The sequence below is a fragment of the Amphiprion ocellaris genome, chromosome 19 (genome assembly GCF_022539595.1).
Source record: "Amphiprion ocellaris isolate individual 3 ecotype Okinawa chromosome 19, ASM2253959v1, whole genome shotgun sequence".
NCBI classification, from domain to species: Eukaryota; Metazoa; Chordata; class Actinopteri; family Pomacentridae; genus Amphiprion; species Amphiprion ocellaris.
Genome location: NC_072784.1, coordinates 1,833,103 through 1,852,242, shown reverse-complemented (window position 1 = coordinate 1,852,242; position 19,140 = coordinate 1,833,103). Strand labels below are relative to the sequence as shown.

The following is a 19,140-nucleotide window of genomic DNA, read 5'->3' as shown; positions in this document are numbered from 1 at the left end:
TGTAAAACAACAAAATATTCCTTTAATATTCCATTTCACTGAAACACTCACAGACAGTCCAGACGACACAGAGCATGTAGGCAACATGAGACCAAGGAAAAAGCTTTCTGCTAATCACTGAACTGATGATTGATTAAAGTCTATTTTCATCCCACCAGGATCGAGACGCATCTTTCCGCCCATCCTGAAAGGTTTAGCATCTCTCCCACATGACATTTTCTCTGTGCAGCTCTTAGAGTGAATTCAGTGCTCACGTCAACACAACAAATAAGCCGGACAATAACAGCCGACCAGATACAGTGGAGTGGAAGTGAAACAGAACCTTCAACCACAATAAGCATGTGGAGAACATCTGGACCTGCTGCTAATCCAAGGAGGAATCACAAAACTACCACAACAACCCTCAAAAACACATGCATGTAGCGAGTAACCATCTGATTCAAATCTGTTCTCAATAAAAGCTAATCTGTCTCAACCATGTGGGAAGATACTTTCGAATTACGATCACCATATTAAGCGTTAACAGAAAGGAGTTTCTATGTGCACAACAAAGCTTTTCTGACTCTGCATAAGACATTATGAGTAAAGAGCAGCATTTTGTTTTTAAAGGATAAGGTTGGCATAATTCTGTACGTTTCTCATTGATGACAAATCTCATGGAAAGGTCAAAACTAACAATGTAATAATCCTTCTCTCAATGTATGTGTGACCCAGTCGTTTCTACTTAAAGAGTCCATATTATGCACATTCCCATTTTTACAATTTTAGTTTTTGGGGTCTACTAGAACATGTTTGCACGCTTTAAAATAAATAAATTGATTGTAATTTAACTTTTTTATTGTTAACCTTTACTGGAACATGTTATGACTGCACCAGAAATAACTAAACCTCTTTCATTTGCTCCTTTTTTATGTGATTTGTTGACAGTAAAAAATGCAGAATATTGACAAAATTATCCCTTAAGTGTATTTGCTGGTGGCTACATCCAAAAGACCCAAACTTGAGACTTCTGGTATGAACACAAGGCAGTGCTGTAACTGGCTTATTCTATCATCTACTATGAGCAACACTTCAACATCTAGTGATAAAATATTGCTGACACCAATCAGCCTCCCCACAAACAAACAACACATAAACACCTGAATCAAACACTGAATTATGGGAGAAGCCTGACTACCCAGTACGGTGCTAATGAGGACACTTCACTGAGCTGTCTGGCTGGTTAATAATCCTGTCCTTCATCTCCACTCACAGGCATGTTTCAGGACTGGTGGCCATGCTGCCATTTGGTTGTGGTTCTTTCAAGAATCTTTCCACTTCCTGTGAGTCCACGGTGGCGCTCTTTGGTCTGGCCTCTTCCTCTTTGTCTCTCTCATCCTCTTCCTCCTTCAGCTCCTTCATCGTCTCCTTTTCTTGCTCCTCTCTCGCTCCCTTCTCCTCTTCGTCGCTCACCTCTGCCGGCTTGCTGCCCGCCGTCTCTGCCTTGGCGTCCTCTGTCACCGTGATGCTCTCCAGTTTGTCTGGCGGCGTGTTTCTGATGAACAGGAAGTTGCAAATAGCCAAAACCAAAGCGGAGAGGACCACCTCACTTCCTGCCAGCAGGAAGACGCACATGTAGTTCTTGGTGGCATCAAGCAGTCGACCTGAGGATGATATATTAGAGAGATACAATAAAAATATTTATTTCATCCCTTAAACCACAATTCTGCCTTAAATTCATATTAAAAACCCTTCGGATAGCATACATGCTGCGTCATCCTGACTCTGGTACAGGAAAAGTTCTTGTAACTGACTTCCAATCTGTCAGAAAGCCACACAAGAAGTTGGGAAGACATACTTCTAATTCCTAGATGATCACCATCAGTTCCCCTCAAGGCTGTGCTCTACAACTTCCCTCAACGGACTAATTTCCTGCAAACGCAACCAAGTTCATTTAGTTCTCATTAACCTTTGACTGAACAACATCAAGTTAAATCCAAGACTTGTTAAGAACTTCAAAATGTTGTGAATGTCAGATGCAAAACTGTCGAAAAACAGCTTTCGAAATGTTGCATGACTCATTTGCCAGAGCTTCATATGGCTTATGACCACAGATAACTGGCAGATAAAGGATGGAAGAACAATTAGTTCCTTGTAAATTTACTGGATGTTAGTCTCAAAGCATTTCAGGACCTCTGACCCTGGCTGCAACCTGACCTCTTCCCATGCTTCCTGTTTGTCTCTACTGTCAATTACAATTAATTTTAAATAAAGCCAATAATCAAAACAACCTTTAATGTCATCTGAAATGAGGCTTGTCAGCTGTCATCATCAGACCACTTGGATCATGGAGGGTTGACACATTTTCTATGGTGTAGGATTATGCTGAAACTTTATCATTGGGGATACTGTCATTCACTATAATTCAATGTACGCTAAAAACAAAAGGATGTAAAAACCATAAACTCACTGACCTGCACCAGGAGGCCCCACCAGCACAGCGATCGCCTCCATGAGCAGGACCAGGCCGATGGCACTGGGGAACTTCTCAGTACCAACTATTGCCATGAGAACCTCAAACTGCAGCGCTCCCACCATGCCGTAGGAGATGCCAAAGAAGATGCAGAAGACCACCAGAGATGCATAGTCCTTTGCCTAGAAGTAATCATGACATTGTGAAGGAAAACAAATATTTTCGCAAATCTTTGAATTGGAAGTTCTGCGTCCACCCACCTGTGAGCCAATGAGGTCGGTGGTTCCGTTGAAGATCAGAGCGAAGCTGAAGAGGTAGACACATCGAGGCCGAACCCATTTCAGTCCGGCGATCACGCCACACGTGGGCCGAGCAAAAATGTCAATGAAGCCCAGGATGGTTAGCAGCAGGGCAGATTTGGTGTCCTCGTTCCCCAGCTCCTTAGCGTAGCTCACGACGAACACCGGAGGCACGAACAGCCCCAACACCATGATGGAAGCTGCCACGGTGTAGATGACGAAGCCACAGTCTTTAAAGACAGAGAAGTCCAGCAGCTTCGCTTTAGGCTTCTTCTTCATCTTTTCTTCCCCATCTTTGTCGTTGTCCTGTCCCAGCTCCTTGGCGATGGTGGTTTTAGGGGCAACGAGAGGCTTCATGAGGGCCCCACACACACAGCAGTTCAGCAGAATGCCACCTAGGATGAGGAAACCACCCCTCCATCCATACTGGTACTGAAGGACCTGCCCCAGTGGAGAGAGGCAGCACAGGGCCACCGGGCTGCCGGCTGCCGAGAGCCCGTTGGCCAGAGGACGCTTCTCGTTGAAGTAGCGGTTCAGCATGATCAGAGATGGTTGGAAGTTCAGGGCTAATCCCAGACCTGCAGCACAAGAAAGAACTTTAATTTTCTTTTACTAGTTTCTACATTTAACCCTTAAACACAGAGATGTCAAACTCATTTAAGTTCAGGTTCCACATTCAACCCAGTCTGATCTCCAGTGACCAGTAAAATCAAAGCATAATAACCTATAAATAACCACAACTCCACATTTTTCATTTGTTTTAGTGCAAAATGGTATGTTTTGAAAATGTTCATATTTAAGGAATTATCTATTTTACAAAACATCATAAACAACCTGAAATTTCCAAAGAAAAATAAGTTCAATTTCAGCAACATTCAGCCTCAGTTTATCATTTCCACATTACAACTTCCAGATCACAGAGTGTCTACAAAGGAACACAACATTTAGTCACAGCTATCTGGAACTGAACGGTATAGTATTTTACTTTATGATCAAAACAACAAAAACAAGACAAAAAAGACAAAAAAAAGACAAAATACAACAAAAACAAGACAAAACATTCCAAAAATGAGATGCAAAATGACAAAAACAAGACACTAAACAACAAAAAATGAGACAAACGACACAAAACGAAACAAAAAGAGACAAAAAATTTGACAAAAACGTTACAAAGCGACAAAAAATGGACAAATGACACAAGCAAGACAAAAAAAGACAAAAAAGACACAAAACGACGAAAACAAGACAAAAAAACACAAATGACAAAAACGAGACAAAAAAATGACAAAAGCGAGAGACAAAATAACAAAAAAATAGACAAACAACACAAGCAAGACAAAAAGGAAACACAAAATGACAAAAACATGAGACAAACAACAAAAGTCAGACAAAACCACAACAAAAATAAGACAAAATATTACAAAAATGAGGCACAAAATGACAAAAGAACAATGAACAATCTAGTATTTTATTTTCTGACCCAAACAACTTGTCATGCTCTAGAAATGATTTTAAATTTATAGTTTTACTAATTTACAATCTGCAGTTAATGTCTTCTCTGGCATTTTTACGCTTTGAGGGCCAGATTAGACCCTCTGGAGGACCGCTTTTGGAACGTGGGCCGCATATTTGACACCCCTGGTCTTACACCACCAGAGCAACTGCTTGAGTTCCCTAAGAAACAGTTGTTCCTGCTCTTGTGGGTTTACCGGTGGAAATTATCATCTTTTAATACAGATCATTTTATTTTTCATCATAGTTGTTCATGATATTTCTTCATCTTCGTCAGCGAGGATTTTTCTTGTAGTTTGATTTGATTTGGCTCATTTCTACAGTGACTGTTTCCTCCTAATGACCGAAGCTGGCTGTAATACAAAGAGGCAAACACAAATGTAAAAATGGATCTCTTTCAAAGAATTCCTGGTGCTGTTTCTGTGTCACCTGCAATAGATGATAAATAGATGCAACTCAACTCAATAAAGTTGAATTGAGTTGAGTTAAAGTTTAGTAAATGATGATTGTTATTGGTGGATGCAGCCCCCTAATGTCAATGTTGGAAAGATTTGGTTCTTCAAATCAGTATTTCAGACGTTGTTTGATCATACAAGAAGCACTTCTATGCTGGTGAACTGGACAAATATAATAATATATCAGTAATCAGCTCTATTTCCAGTTGTACTTCTGTTTTGCTCATGTAATGATCTGCCTCCTTAAATGTCTAACTGCTTGAAATGTAGCAGGAGCACTGGGAGCACTGGTGTATTTCTGCATAAAAAGACTACCTTAAAATAACTGCACCTCATATACTCTACATGTTGATCAAACTAAAGCAAAACCACACACCAAAACAAACACGATAGGTAACAGAATCGCAGGTAGAACTGAAGCTAATGTGATGCACCAACAATCTGAGTAAACCAGTTTATCTGCAGCTTCTTGCAGCCAGTCAGACCTGTAATGACTCCAGTAGAGAGGTAGATGTGGATGATGCTGGTGGAGAACGAGGCCAGGATCATTCCCAGAGAGGCAAAGATGCCTCCGACCATCATCACCGGACGACAGCCGAAGCGGTTCACCAGAACGCTGCACAGAGGACCTGGACAGAGTGGAACGTGGTCAGGTTTACTGTGAAACCAGCAGGCAAATAAAACACATTTGGAAGAGGGAAAGTTCTTGGACTCTGGATCTGGCAGCAAACAAGTCAGTTTCCCTAAATTGTTGGTTCAAGTATATTAAGGTTTTCTTGAGAATGTGGGTAGAATGAGGAAGAACTTATCAGACCTTAGTCCACGCAAAATTTGAAGTGTCTTAGTTCAAAATTTTCACTGAAGTTTTAAGAGCTACTGAACATAAATTTTTATTTTACCGATTTTGTTTCCATTCTGTTATCTTGTTTGTCTAATCTGTATAAAACCCAATGTGTAAAAACAATAAAAAGCTGTTTTAAAATGGGTTATGCAGCAGACAGGAAGTTGTTGCAGGGTAACCAAGAAATAGTCAAAGAAACAAAACAAAGCTAACAGACTTCCCTCCTACACTCTGCTGCGAACTCTTTCTAAACCTTCACTTCAATCACATCTAAATACGAAACAGGCGACTTTTATAAAGATGTTTTTTTCTCTATAGATGGTGCAAATTGCAGAATCATTCCAGTTGAGCTCAATTTGAAAACCTGGTTATTTACGCTCTCTACACCAGATGAATATTAAAACCTTTGGACAGATCCAGGATACCCTTTGTCCTATTTTTATGTTATGCTAAACTAACACCAGTAGCTTATGTGATGACCCCTGATGTTATCCTGAGGGTGGTTTTAGTTTGTCTGTTGGCTTTGGGGGCTGCTCAGTGGACCGGTGTTTAGCACTCTACTAGGTGGCCTACCGCTGTGACTTAAATGGATAGAGCAGTGGTGACAGGATGCATTTTTAGCACCAGACACAGCCTGGTGCAGGGAGGAAAGAGTTAACCAGCTGTGTGTCAACATCAACCATAAAACATCTGAATAATGCTGCTGTCGCTACAGCGGGACCAGCAGGATCGAAAAGTCGAGATGGAACTGATCTACTGCACCCATAAAATCCTGTCTTTGATAAAATCTCAATTTGATTTGCTGTTGGCGTCGTCTTCACACTTGATAACAGCTTTGAAGTTGAAAATAAAATCAGGAAAGTAAATTAAAACAGTGGAAAGTCTTCAGAATTAAAGCGTAGGGGTGTCAAACTCCACATTCAGCCCAATTTGATCTCAAGTGGACCAGACCAGTAAACTCACAGCATAATAACCTGTAAATAACCACAACTCCCAATGTTTCCCTTTGTTTTACTGCAAAGTAGTACATTCTGAAAAAGTTCATTTATCTTTTTAGAAGACATTAAAGACTAACCTGAAATTTCTGAAGAAAAACAAGTGCAATTTCAACAATATTATACCTCAGTTTATCATTTACACATTACAACTTAGAGATCACACTGCATCTGCAAAGACTAAGGACAAATTTAAAATAGCAGATGATGTCTTATCTGCAATTTTTGGACTTTGTAAAGTCTTCATATGTTTGACACCCTGTTCCAGTGGGAAAGACATAGGATGCCATGTTCAGAATTCACTCTAGGCATGAACTGGATATTAGCTTGGCAAAGGTAATATGATGTTTAAAGCAGGTGACAGGTGTACGTGTCTGGTGTGTAGAAGTGTCAGCCTACCTGTGCCGTACAGCATGGCCAGCAGTATGGAGGAGATCCAGGCGGTGTCGCTGTATCCCACGCCAAACTCCCTGATCAGCTCTTTGAAGAACACACTGACTGCTTTGGGGAAAGCGTAGGAGAAGCCCGTGATGACGAAACATCCGGCCAGCACCACCCAACCCCACCCTCCATCTGGAGCCTTCACACCCCCTGCATCCACGTCCACCGCCACGCCTCCCATGGTGCTTCAGGACTGTGGCTCGATGGAGGCAGCAGACAGAGAAGCTGCAGGAATAAATGAAAGTGACAAGGAGCAGTCCGATTGGGTTTCTCTGCAAATGTGTCTAATTCAGTTCTGCACCATGAATACTGCTCTAATTAGCAACAAGCCAACTCCCAGACTCAACATGTCTCCAGATTCTCGATAACATTACTGGTTAATAATGCCATTTTCAAGTTAACCGTGTGTGTATAATTACCACTCTCTGGAGGAAACTCTGAAAGCTCCAGCTGCTGCTTTGTGCTCCTAAAGATTGATTTTAACAATCCACCTCCCAGTTAAAAACTTAGAAAGGTCTAAAATATAAATATCTGTGTACAGTAATGTGATGAGTACTGTATGTAATTCAGTGAGGCTCACACAGGTTCTGATGTTCTCGCCTCACAAAGCTTCCCTCATCATGTAGATCAGCAGTCCGGGGCTCGAACACAGTCGACTGGCTCAGCAGGAAGACGAGCACTGATTGGACCAACTCCCTACAAGAACGAGGTACAAACAGTAAAGCACTGCAAATAAAAACATGTATTTCTCTTTGAAACATCTCCAATATATGCATGGTTTTAATACAGATCTAAGAAAATAATAATAATCATGCAGCCAAAGTACCTTAAACCTGCATTCTCACAAACAGCCAGCAGGGGGCAGAAGTCTAAATGTACAGAACTCTATGAGAAAACGAACATATTTCTCATTCAATTTATAAGCTCAGTAAAAATATTTCTAATGAGTTTCTGGTCTCAGTCACTAGTTTTAAGTCTTTTTTTAATAAAGCATGATTTTCATTTTGTAAAGTATCATCCCATTTAGAGTGAAAAGATGATAAAACAGATCATGTTTTAGGGTGGGGCTACCTTGTGATCATCAAGGCTTTACCTCATGTTCAAAAGATCAACATAGTGCCAACTAAATTCCAAATTAAAGTCTTCAAACCAATAAGTGGCATCACAATAACTAGGCCAAGCTTTCTGAAAATTCGATTACATTGTTCTCATGTTTCTGACAAATGCAAGTACAATATTTCGTCTGGTACATCCAGGTTTAATGTCAGTTTAACTCCACATGCTACCTTAATTTACTAAATGAATATTGTGTTGTATTGAAGACTCAAAACTAATGAATGAGACCATAAACTCACGTACAAAATATTTACTAAAGTAAGAAATCAAATGAGAAGAAGGGCCTCTTTTGTCTTTGTTAAACATTAAATACAATTAAATTTTATTAAACAGACAAAATATGGAATGAGATAATTCAACAAGATACAATACATGTCATTATGAAATTAAACAAAAATTTTAAAATACAAATATTAAAAATTACAGATAAAATATTTTCCATAATTAAACATTCAAAAAATACTTTTTAATAATAAACCTTTTTAAAAGTTTTATTGTATTAAATTTTTTCCCTTTGATTAAATTGCTTTTTTTATGTAGTTCATTTCTTTAATCTTCTTTTTCTGTCAAGATTTTAACCCCAACCTTAAAAATGAAATAAACCCTTAAATCACAATGAAAATATTTCTGTTGTCACAATCATGAGTTAGTCAATTATTCAGTTTATCAATTCAACTTTATTTGTTTAGCACCTTTTACACAGATGACAAAACTAAACAAGCAAAGAGAAAAAAAACTATGATTAAAACTCAATAACATTTAAAAAAAAAAAAAAAAAGATTTAACATGGCAATAAAATATGTTGTGTCCAGGGGATGGAGGGAGTTTATTGAAGTCTTCTTGGGCTCACATGGGAAATCATTTAAAATATAAACTTGATATTCAGTCTAAGGAAACTGCAGAGCGACAGAAGAACCAACAATATCTCCTGTTTTCTCCTTTAATGAGTCGACTCTTCTTGTGCTTTCAGACCAAAGAACTACAGACTCTTCACAACCTGCTCAAACTCTTGGTACAGGACCTCACCACACGGGTCAAGAAGGTTTCTGTCTCATTTCTACTCTGAAGCTCACCTTCTCCTGCTCAAACTGCTGACAAATGTTTCTGCTGCTCTAAAGTCTGGTCTCCAGAACTTCCTAAAAACTCTCAAAGTCTCTTCTGCTGCAGGTTGCTTTGTAGAACTGTTGCAGAAAACCTCACTAAACCACATGGAGGGGCCTCAAGATAGTCGTCCAAATGAAACTGTACAAAAACCAAACTAGCACAACCCAAACGCTAAAGTCTCCTGCAGCCTACCAGAGAACCTCTGAGAACAGAGAATCAGGACAGGAACTCTTACCTTCTGGACAACCAACGCTGGTTCTCAAACAAGAATACAGAATGTGTCTGACCAGAAACCTCTAAAGACTCACTACAGCCAAGATAAAGACACAACTCAGGGGCACCAAATCCACTAATCACTGCAAACATTATCACCATGTGATAACTGTGGCTAAAGAACCTCATTTACCAAGACAACTATCCAGTACAAAGCCCTAAAACACACCAAGAAACACATTAAAGATGATTTTACTGCTGGAAGCTGCAAGCCAACGCCTAAAGAACAAACTGAAGCAACAGAACCAAACCCGGTTCACTAGTGAAGAGAAGCAGAGGAAATGTTTGTCTGCAGCTAAATAAAGCAGGAAGACACTGAGCTGCTCAGGTGTTCCTGATAACACCAAGCAGCCACCTGGACAGCCAATAGGAACACAGCTTACTGGAAGTCCAGAGGACTGGCTTAGTGAAGGAAATTTAGTTTAAAGTTGAAGCAGAAAGTTAACAAAGAAAGTTGAAAACCACCTTCTGATCCCTGAAATCTCTGAGTTTTCACACAAAGAACACCTGAACATGTCAAACTGGTTTCATAGTAGAACCATCATTGTAAAAACGTCATAGTATGGTGTGTTGCTCTAAAAACATTAGGACCCGGCTGTCAGGGGACAAACATGTAAGAAACATGAGAACAGAGAGAATCCAACCAGTAGGTCACAGTTTATCATCATCTAATCATCTCCTGAAGTCCATATGGTGAGAGACATCAGTATCTGGTTGTTAATTTACCAGAGGATGCTTATAATCATGCTGATGTGGTCTGTACTCTACAGTATTTTAGTGACTCAATAAATGCCTAAGTTGTTTTTTTTTTAAATGCTTTTTAGTTTTTAATAAACATTTAACAGCCTGTATGTAATCAATAAATGGCCTTTGCCTATCTTAAGAAAAATTCACTCAGAATTCTGATATGTTAGCAGTACTAAATAAATCAATAAATACATGCATACACACATAAATAAGTTAATACATTAACTGTGTTAAGATAAGATTTAGATTTTAAAAAAGTTGTTTATGTTTTTGCAGAATCCAGTATTGCTCACTGGTTGGTCATTACATTTTGTTAGTTTGATTTCACTGTTTAAAATGATGCCACCTCTTTTCAGACAGAACCTGTGATAATAAAACAATACAAAATGTTTAGTTCCGTGTTAATAAAGCACTTAAAGCTTTAAGTATGGCTGAATGCTTTTTTCAAAATTAAATATATCACTCCTTAGGTGGTAGTGGCCCCAAGTTCAGTAAAGTTGGAAAGATATTCACAGATTCAGACTTCCAGCATCAATAACTCATTAGATATAAGTTGTCAAAACATAAACGGTGCCTCTTTCCCATTGTTGCAAGGCAGACAATGTGCTACAAGCCCAGTTTTATCAAAAGTAGCTGTCTTTCAAGCTACAGGAATAACATTGGTGTCTATGGAGTGAACAGGGTCCGTATGCAATTTGCAAAACCACTGCAACAGTAAAGAGAGACAAATATTCAATAACTTCACTCTTATACATTGTAGTGTCACTAAAATCACTGCAGCCTTCAACTGGCTCCTGTTGACAAAGTGTTTTAACAGAAATGTAAATGCTGTAATTTGATTCTTTTAATAAACCATGTAACTTGAATGGATGTGATGCTGGTGTGACCACAGTGCACACGTCTGATGTTGCTCACAGTGGTCCAAGGAACGCTCAGGGAGTTTGTGTGTTTGCTCACACTCAGACTGAAAAATTACAGGGAACATTGCTCCAGACTCATCTTTTGCTCACTGGACATCATATAGACAGTCTGTCCTTGGCAGACAATTATCTCTTAATGTCAACGATCTCTGCGGATGTTTTGCAGACATGCAGTGCACAGCTGTCGGAGAGTATTAAGACAGTGATTTGTTTTGACTCTGTACAGCACTTTGGATGTTAAACTGCATTAACTTTCAGCTTCAATTGTGTTTGGTGGTGTTCCCATGCTTACTTACTGTACACACAGTAGTCTTTCAGTGCTCCGTCCAGTGATCCTAAACATGCGAGGCAACCAAGGAGTTTATGGGCTAAAACAACAGAATGCTCTCAACTGACACTTGACTGGACAGAAGGCACCCACTCTCTGCACATCAGCCACAGTGAAACAATAAGGAGGTGGAAATGGTTGCGAAACAGGCTTTAGAAGCAGCAAATGTCCGAAATTCAGACCACGGATAGTCATTGTCTGGGATTTGGAGCCTGATATTAAATATAATGACTTTATTTAGGCTCATTTTAATGTAATATATTTATTTTGGTGTCTGGAAATGAGCAAAACATGTACAAAAATTTTACGCTTTATCATCTGTTTTCCTCGAAATGGGACCATAATTTCCAGAATGAATATCGAGCTGTATATGTTTTAGGGCGAGGCTACATTGTTATCAGCACGTCTTGGAACAAGGAGGATAACGGCAGCGAGACTGAAAGAAAGCATTAAAGTTGCAGGCTTGAAGACCAAAACACTAAATAAATAAATTAAATCCAATGTCAATCTATTTAATTAAAAATCTAAATAACACACCCACATTTAGTTTTCTTTAAGCCAATACTAAATCCCACCTATAGGCTGTCTGAATGTGTTCTTCTTTGTGAAGCTGTTTTAACATTAACCCTTTGAAACAACAATCATTTATTGGCCATCAGGGGTAGCAAAACAAACTGAAACCCCAATGCTGACAGTGGTTGTTAATTTACACACCCAAAAGTTGCAGAAATTTATCATTAATGTACCTGAAGTGTATAATAGAAGTGAATTAAACCTGCATTCCCTCTAGTAGCCAGCAGGGGGAGACTCCTATGGTTGCAAAAAGAAGTCTGATTGCATAGAAATCTTTACAAAAATGTCCCTACTTCTAACTTGATTTATTGCCTCAGTAAACATTTTTTAAATGAGTTTATGGTCTTAAGTTTTAGTTTCATGACCTTTTAAATACAGCTTGATATTCATTCTGCAAATTATGGTCCCACTTTGTGGAAAATAGATGATAAAACAGGATGTGTTTTAGGACGGGGCTACATTCACAGTCACAAAGACCAAGATGGCAACAGTCAGATTTCATAGTGAAGGATTTATAATGGTAACCCACAGACCAGTGCATGGTGTAACGGAAGCTACATACTCCTTTTATATGACAAAAAGGGCAATATTCACTTTGTTTTTGCTCTGTTTTGGTCTGCACCAACCCCTTAGGAAATAGCTAACCCTTTAGCCACCAAATGCTTCTAAATCATAATTGGTGTCCTCACTAGCTTGTCATAGTTCACAGGTTTCTTAGAGCTTATTTTTTTTTTGCCAAAAACAGTTGCAGAATAATGGCAATGAGAATGAACCAAAACGTTAAAGCTGCAGGCTGAAAGACCAAAACACTGAGCTAAAAGGAAAACCTGTAGAACAGAGAAGATTTAAGTGACAATTTTCTGTCAATTTCTACCATTAATATCTAGATTAGTGCAGCATTAAAGATATAGTGTCCCAACTAATGAATCTTTCAATCAATGTCTTCCTGAAAATCTTCCTGATGTGGACTCTTGTTTATCCTATTAAGAGATGTAGGTCAGAGTCAGCCTCCCATAGCATGTAAAGTTACATAACATGCATTATTACAGCACTAGAGCTGCATCTCACTAGCTTCATTTTCAAGGAGACTCAAGGAGAAGACTTTATTTCTTTTTAAATCGAAGCTCATATCCCAATCCAAACAATATTTCTATCAGGATATCCAGGACATGCCCAGCTGTGACTGTGCATTAATGCAGAATATTGCCCTGGGGAGAGACTAACACAGGCTCGGGTGGTACACAGGTTTTTTTTAACCCGGTCACGTCACATTCCCGTCAGCGTGAGGCTTGAAATTATTATGTTACCCGGAGACATTGGATTGCTGGCCTGGACCCAAGCCTGCATTTCTACCGAACAGTTCAGGCTTCTTTAAGAGATTGTAAATGAGCTGATGGAGCCGTTTCCTCAGCATCCAAACAGCAGCGGAGCATCTTCTTAGATCTGTACACATTTAAACAAACAAGCATCTCCTACATCCCTGAACCTGCGGGAGTGTTTGAGGCTGAGGTGCTAATGTGTGGTTGAGCAGTAAAAGCCACGTCTGGCTCCACAGACCCAGTGGGACTATAAATCAGCTGCACAGCCAGCCCATTACAACACATAATAGGATGCAGTGTAATAGTAAATCACACTTGTTGTTCTGGTCACTGCTGGCTTGTGAATCTCAGCTGACGGGACGGGACCAGAGAGAAAAACCAACGCAGGTTCAACCACTGCTGGATGGATGTTCGAATTAAAACATATCTGCATGTTTTAGCGAGGTTACAAATTAGTAATAGTTTGTTAAATGTTAATTATTTTTGTCTTGAGTCCAGCACATTTGATTTGAAAAAAACGTCAAATATGTGACTGAATTTCTTTTTTGGAACAACATTATTTTATTGGCCATCAGGGGCAGCAAAACAAACTGAAATCCCAATACTGACATTATTATTATAGTATTATCTTCTAAAGTAACTGAAGCAAACATGTTTGCAAACAGTTGTTAATTTCCACACCCAAAAGATGCAAAAAGATCTCATTAATGGACCTGAAGTGTACAATAGAAGTGACTTAAACCTGCATTCTCTCTAATAGCCAGCAGGGGGCGACTCCTCTGGTTGTAAAAAGAAGTCTGATTGTATAGAAATCTTTTAGAAAGTGGCCCTGCCTCTCACTTGATTTATCACCTCAGTAAACATTTTTCTAGGGAGTTTATGGTCTAAAATTTTAGTTTCATGACTTTTTAAAAGCTTTATCATATGCTGTGCTCTAAATGGGACCATAAATTACAAAATAAACACCTTGTCTTCAAAAAGTCATGAAACTACCATTTGAGACCATAAACTCATTTAAAAAAATGTTCACTGAGGTAATAAATCAAATGAGACAGAGACATTTCTATACAATCAGACTTCTTATTGCAACCAGAGGAGTCGCCCCCTGCTGGCTGTTAGAGAGAATGCAGGTTTCAGTCACATGTTTCAGGTCCATTAATGAGATCCTTTTGCACCTTTTGGGTGTGTAAATTAACAATTGTTTGTTACTAAAGCTACTTTAGAAGATAGTAGTATGTCAGTATTGGAGTTTCAGATTGTTTTGCTGCCCCTGACGGCCAATAAATGAATGTTGCTTCACAGACTTAGTACTGGCTAAAGGAAAATTAAATGTGGTTGTATTATTTAGATTTTTAATTAAAAAGACTGACATCTGATTTAATTTAATTGATGTATTTTCATTTTCTCCAGTGGAAAAGCTTTACAATTTTTAACAAGATCGTTCAAACTTGCTAGACAATGAGTAAAGGAATAGGATTCTGAGTAATAATAAATAAATACATCAGGTTAAAAACTCTTGTATAACTATGACCAGATTACATTTTGTCCTTCACTCATGGATGATGGTCAGACTCCTCCCATTTCAACTTGTTTCCATCTTTATTTCTTCACTTTGAGCTCATAAAGATTGATTTTGTTCACTTCACATGACATCCTAGAGGTGTGCATCTTACTAGCTCTACCTGGATGCCTCTGCTCACCTGACTCACTTCTATGTGTTTTTACAGTTCATGATCACGACACGCAGGCTGGCATCGCGTGACTAAACGACAAATCACGCGGTGTGACGAACATCACCGGTGGTTGCTTCTAAAAACGTGCCCATCAATATTCATGTGTCCCCGTGGTGAGACAGACGCTGTCCAGGTCTAAATGAACGTGATCAGAAATGCCAGTAGAGGTGATTAGATTTCCTCGTGTCGTGATCTGAGAGGCCGTGAAATGTCCCGAGTGGCAAACTGTTGAGTCTTACCGGGAGATGCTGCCGGTTCCGTCCCTCCTCCTGCCTCCTGCCTCCTGCCTCAGCACCGGAGCCCCGTTTCTCTCCGCACGTCTGCAGACCACCGGAGAGCAGCAGCCCGCTCCGCTGGGTCCTAGTGCCGGCAGTACACCGGCTTCAGTCAGGGCGACCAATCATGAGCCGCCTGCTATATTGATCCTGTGTTTCTATTGGACGGTGTGAGGGACATTAGTTGGCAGCTCGTTTACTCTCATTTTTTTAAGGTGCTTTAATGGTGTCAAGTTTAATTTAAAAAATGTAAATATGAAGGATATGGTATCTGTTGGCTCAAAATTTCATTTATCCTTGGACATCACAAACAAGTCTGTTAATCAGAGCACATAACAGACCTGAATATGTTTTCTACTATTTTGTTATGGTGTGTGATTATGTTGTGACTAGCATTCAGTACTGAGGTCTAATAACACCAAGATCGCCAGACTTCTCGGCTGAGTTATGTGACGATTGGCGTCTGTCTAGTCTTGTATTAAATGGTAAATACCCCCCAAATTATCTCACGAACTCTGTGTCTTTGCTATATAATGCTGGTGTATAAATTTATCGGTTCCACACCAAACTAAGTCACTTCTGATGACATCTCTTGATTAAAAGAGCTTCCATTGATAAAAACATACATAAACAAACATAAATAAACATACAAACATAAATAAATAACTGCTACATCTGGTAAGGTTTTTAGTAAACCTTCTCCTGAGGATGGATTCGTTATTTTTGCTATTTTCCGGTTGTTCATTTGTAATCTTGAGTAAACTGTAGTTTCTTGTGGTGTCCAACATGAGGCCCGTGGGCCAAAAGTGGTCCTCCAGAGGGTCCAATCCGGCCCTCAAAGTGTAAAAATTCCAGAGAAGACATTAACTGCAGATTGTAAATTAGTAAAACTATAAATTAAAAATAATTTCTAGACCATGACAAGTTGTTTTCATCATAAAGTAAAATACTAGATTGTTCATTGTTCTTTTGTCGTTTTGTTTCCTTTTTGTCTCACTTGTGGGTTTTTTGTCATTTTGTTTCTTTTTTGTCATTTTTTGTCTTGTTTGTGTCCATTTTTGTGGCTTTGTAACTTTTTTGTTGAATTTTTGTCTTTTTTTGTTTTGTTTTGTGTCATATGTCTCATTTTTGCAATATTTTGTCTTGTTTTTGTTGTTTTTTGTCTGACTGTTCCTGTTTTGATCATAAAGTAAAATCCCATATCATCAGTTCCAGATGACTAAATGTTGTGTTCCTTTGTAGACACTCTGTGATCTGGAAGTTGTAATGTGTAAACGATAAACTGAGGCATAATGTTGTTAAAATTTAATTTATTTTTCTTAAGATATTTCAGGTTGTTTATGATGTTTTGTAAAAAGATAATTCCTTAAATGTGAACATTTTCAGAATGCACTTTTTTGCACTAAAACAAAGGAACCATCAGGAGTTGTGGTTATTTATAGGTTGTTATGCTGTGATTTTACTGGTCCGGAACACTGGAGATCAGACTGGGTTGAATGTGTAAACATCACATATAACCATTTGACAAATAATCAATAAGAAATATCGACTGAGTGCAGCTTTGAGGCTCTCAGAACCTCCTGCTTCGGGTCTGTTTGCTTGACTGACGGATGTCTTCCTGTATAAACATCAGCTGCAGTGATTCCTCCACCCAGACTTCCTCCTCTTTGAGCAGATAAAACAGAAGAAACAGCTCATGATCAGACTCTATGCCTTTGTGCTTCAACAATCTGTGATAATCAGAGTAAAAACACAAAGACTATGATCTGCTGCTGCACCTGGAGGTGAGATGTTTGACTGCAGCTCCTTCCAGCGACGCCCTGACTGACTGACTGACTGACAGAGTGTAAATAATGAGGGAATAAATAAACGGAGCTGACGTCAAGCATCCCTGGACAGGCAGCATGTGTCTCACTCTTCTCACCTCTACACCCTTTTATTCAAACCTCCTGGGGTAGCTCTCCAGATGCCTGGTTTGATCATGGATGAGCACATTGTGTTCCTATAACAACACACCCACATCGCCCTACATCACCTACAGGCCTCTATTCTCCTCCCTGTGCTTTCTGTCTTCTGCTACTGGACTGAGAGTCTGCGCTGTATCGCTTATTCTTGTCCTGATGCCTTTAGTTCTGCACGTCCTCCTGAAGCAGCATCATGACCTGTTGTGTAACTGACCTGCTGCAGCATGTAGGAGATCTGCTGGTTCACACCGCCACCTAGTGGTCAGACTGGGTCACTGCAAGGAGCTGCATTAGATAGATAGATAGATAGATAGATAGATAGATAGATAGATAGATAGATAGATAGATAGATAATGTTTCTGTCGTTTTGTGTTTCATTTTTATCATTGTGTCTCGTTTTTGTCATTTTGTGTCTCGTTTTTGCCATTTTGTGTCGTTTTTGTTGTTTTATGTTTTATTTTTGCTGTTTTCTGTCTCTTTTCTGTTGTTTTGTCTCGTCGTTTTCTGTCTTGTTTTTGCCGTTTTCTGTTTTGTTTCTATCATGTTGTGTCTCATTTTTGTCATTTTGTGTCTCATTTTTGTCATTTTGTCTTGTTTTCGTTGTTATGTCTTATTTTTTGTCATTTTCTGTTTTGTTTCTGTCATTTTGTCTCATTTTTGTCATTTTGTGTCTCGTTTTTGTCATTTTGTCTTGTTTTCGTTGTTATATGTCTTATTTTTGTCGTTTTCTGTTTTGTTTCTGTCATTTTGTGTCTCATTTTTGTCATTTTGTCTTGTTTTCGTTGTTATGTCTTATTTTTTGTCATTTTCTGTTTTGTTTCTGTCATTTTGTGTCTCATTTTTGTCATTTTGTGTCTCGTTTTTGTCATTTTGTCTTGTTTTCGTTGTTATATGTCTTATTTTTGTCGTTTTCTGTTTTGTTTCTGTCATTTTGTGTCTCATTTCGGTCATTTTGTTTTGTTTCTGTTGTTTTGTGTCTCATTTTTGTTGTTTTGTGTTTCGTTTTTATCATTTTGTGTCTTGTTTTTGTGGTTTTCTGTCTCATTTTAGTCAATTTCTCTCTCTTCTGTTTTGTGTCTTTTTTGCCATTTTCTGTCTCGTTTTTGTCGTTTTGTGTCTTGTTTTTGTCATTTTGTGTCTTGTTTTTGTCATTTTATGACTCATTTTTGTCGTTTTGTGTCCAGTTTCTGTCGTTTTATGTCTTGTTTTTGTCATTTGCATTATCATGTCATTTACATTATTTTTCCTACAGAATATGTAGAGCAAAGCTATGTCCTCTCTTCTATTTTTCATATTTTCATCCCATTGATTCTCGTCATATTAATCCCCTCTGAATGAGGATTAGAGGAACACCAGTGACTCTTTGAGGCTTTACTTAGTCACAGCTTTGCTCTGGCTGAATGTTAATGTGAGCGTGCTAACATGCTTATGGGAACTATGGAGAAAATTAGACGACGGCTGGAGAGGAACTGACAACAAACCTCACAGAATTCAATGATTTAATTAACAAACTGTAAACAAAGAAGAGAATACTGCTGTGCTTGCTATTAATGTCAAAGAGTCGGCACAATAAGCTGCTGTTTCAAGCTCAGTTTTCAGGTATTATTTACTTTTTCTCAAAATGTTTCCTAGTTTACCGCGTTATCTTAATGTGTTTGCATGCTGACATTTGCTAACTTGCTTTAAATTCAAAGAGCAGCTGAGTAATAATTAGGGTAAGTAAAAGGGTAAAGGGTAAAAATTCCAGAGAAGACATTAACTGCAGATTGTAAATTAGTAAAACTATAAATTTA

The 19,140-nt window shown here is 38.7% G+C and overlaps 1 protein-coding gene across 2 annotated transcripts; it reads right to left on the bottom strand.

The window, feature by feature from the left end:
* Positions 1-15,489, bottom strand: slc16a3a (solute carrier family 16 member 3a). Of its 2 annotated transcripts, XM_055005143.1 has the most exons (8): positions 15,348-15,440; positions 7,822-7,880; positions 7,576-7,691; positions 6,954-7,220; positions 5,204-5,347; positions 2,713-3,329; positions 2,454-2,634; positions 1-1,643 (listed from the first exon to the last, which is right to left on the bottom strand). In XM_055005143.1, the coding sequence occupies exons 4-8, from the start codon at positions 7,174-7,176 to the stop codon at positions 1,249-1,251; spliced, it is 1,560 nt and encodes a 519-aa protein (XP_054861118.1). In that variant the 5' UTR covers positions 7,177-7,220; positions 7,576-7,691; positions 7,822-7,880; positions 15,348-15,440; the 3' UTR covers positions 1-1,248. The 2 variants fall into 2 exon arrangements, with proteins under 2 accessions (XP_054861118.1, XP_054861117.1); XM_055005142.1 differs by lacking the exon at positions 7,822-7,880 and having other exon boundaries at positions 15,348-15,489.
* Between the last annotated feature and the right edge of the window lie 3,651 nt (positions 15,490-19,140).

Excerpts from the sequence above, each read along its gene's own strand:
- slc16a3a (XM_055005142.1), bottom strand. The coding sequence starts at position 7,176 with ATGGGAGGCGTGGCGGTGGACGTGGATGCAGGGGGTGTGAAGGCTCCA. Across the intron at positions 3,330-5,203 it reads CTCTACTGGAGTCATTACAG|GTCTGGGATTAGCCCTGAAC; the intron begins GTCTGACTGGCT and ends CTTGTGCTGCAG. Across the intron at positions 2,635-2,712 it reads CCGACCTCATTGGCTCACAG|GCAAAGGACTATGCATCTCT; the intron begins GTGGGTGGACGC and ends GATTACTTCTAG.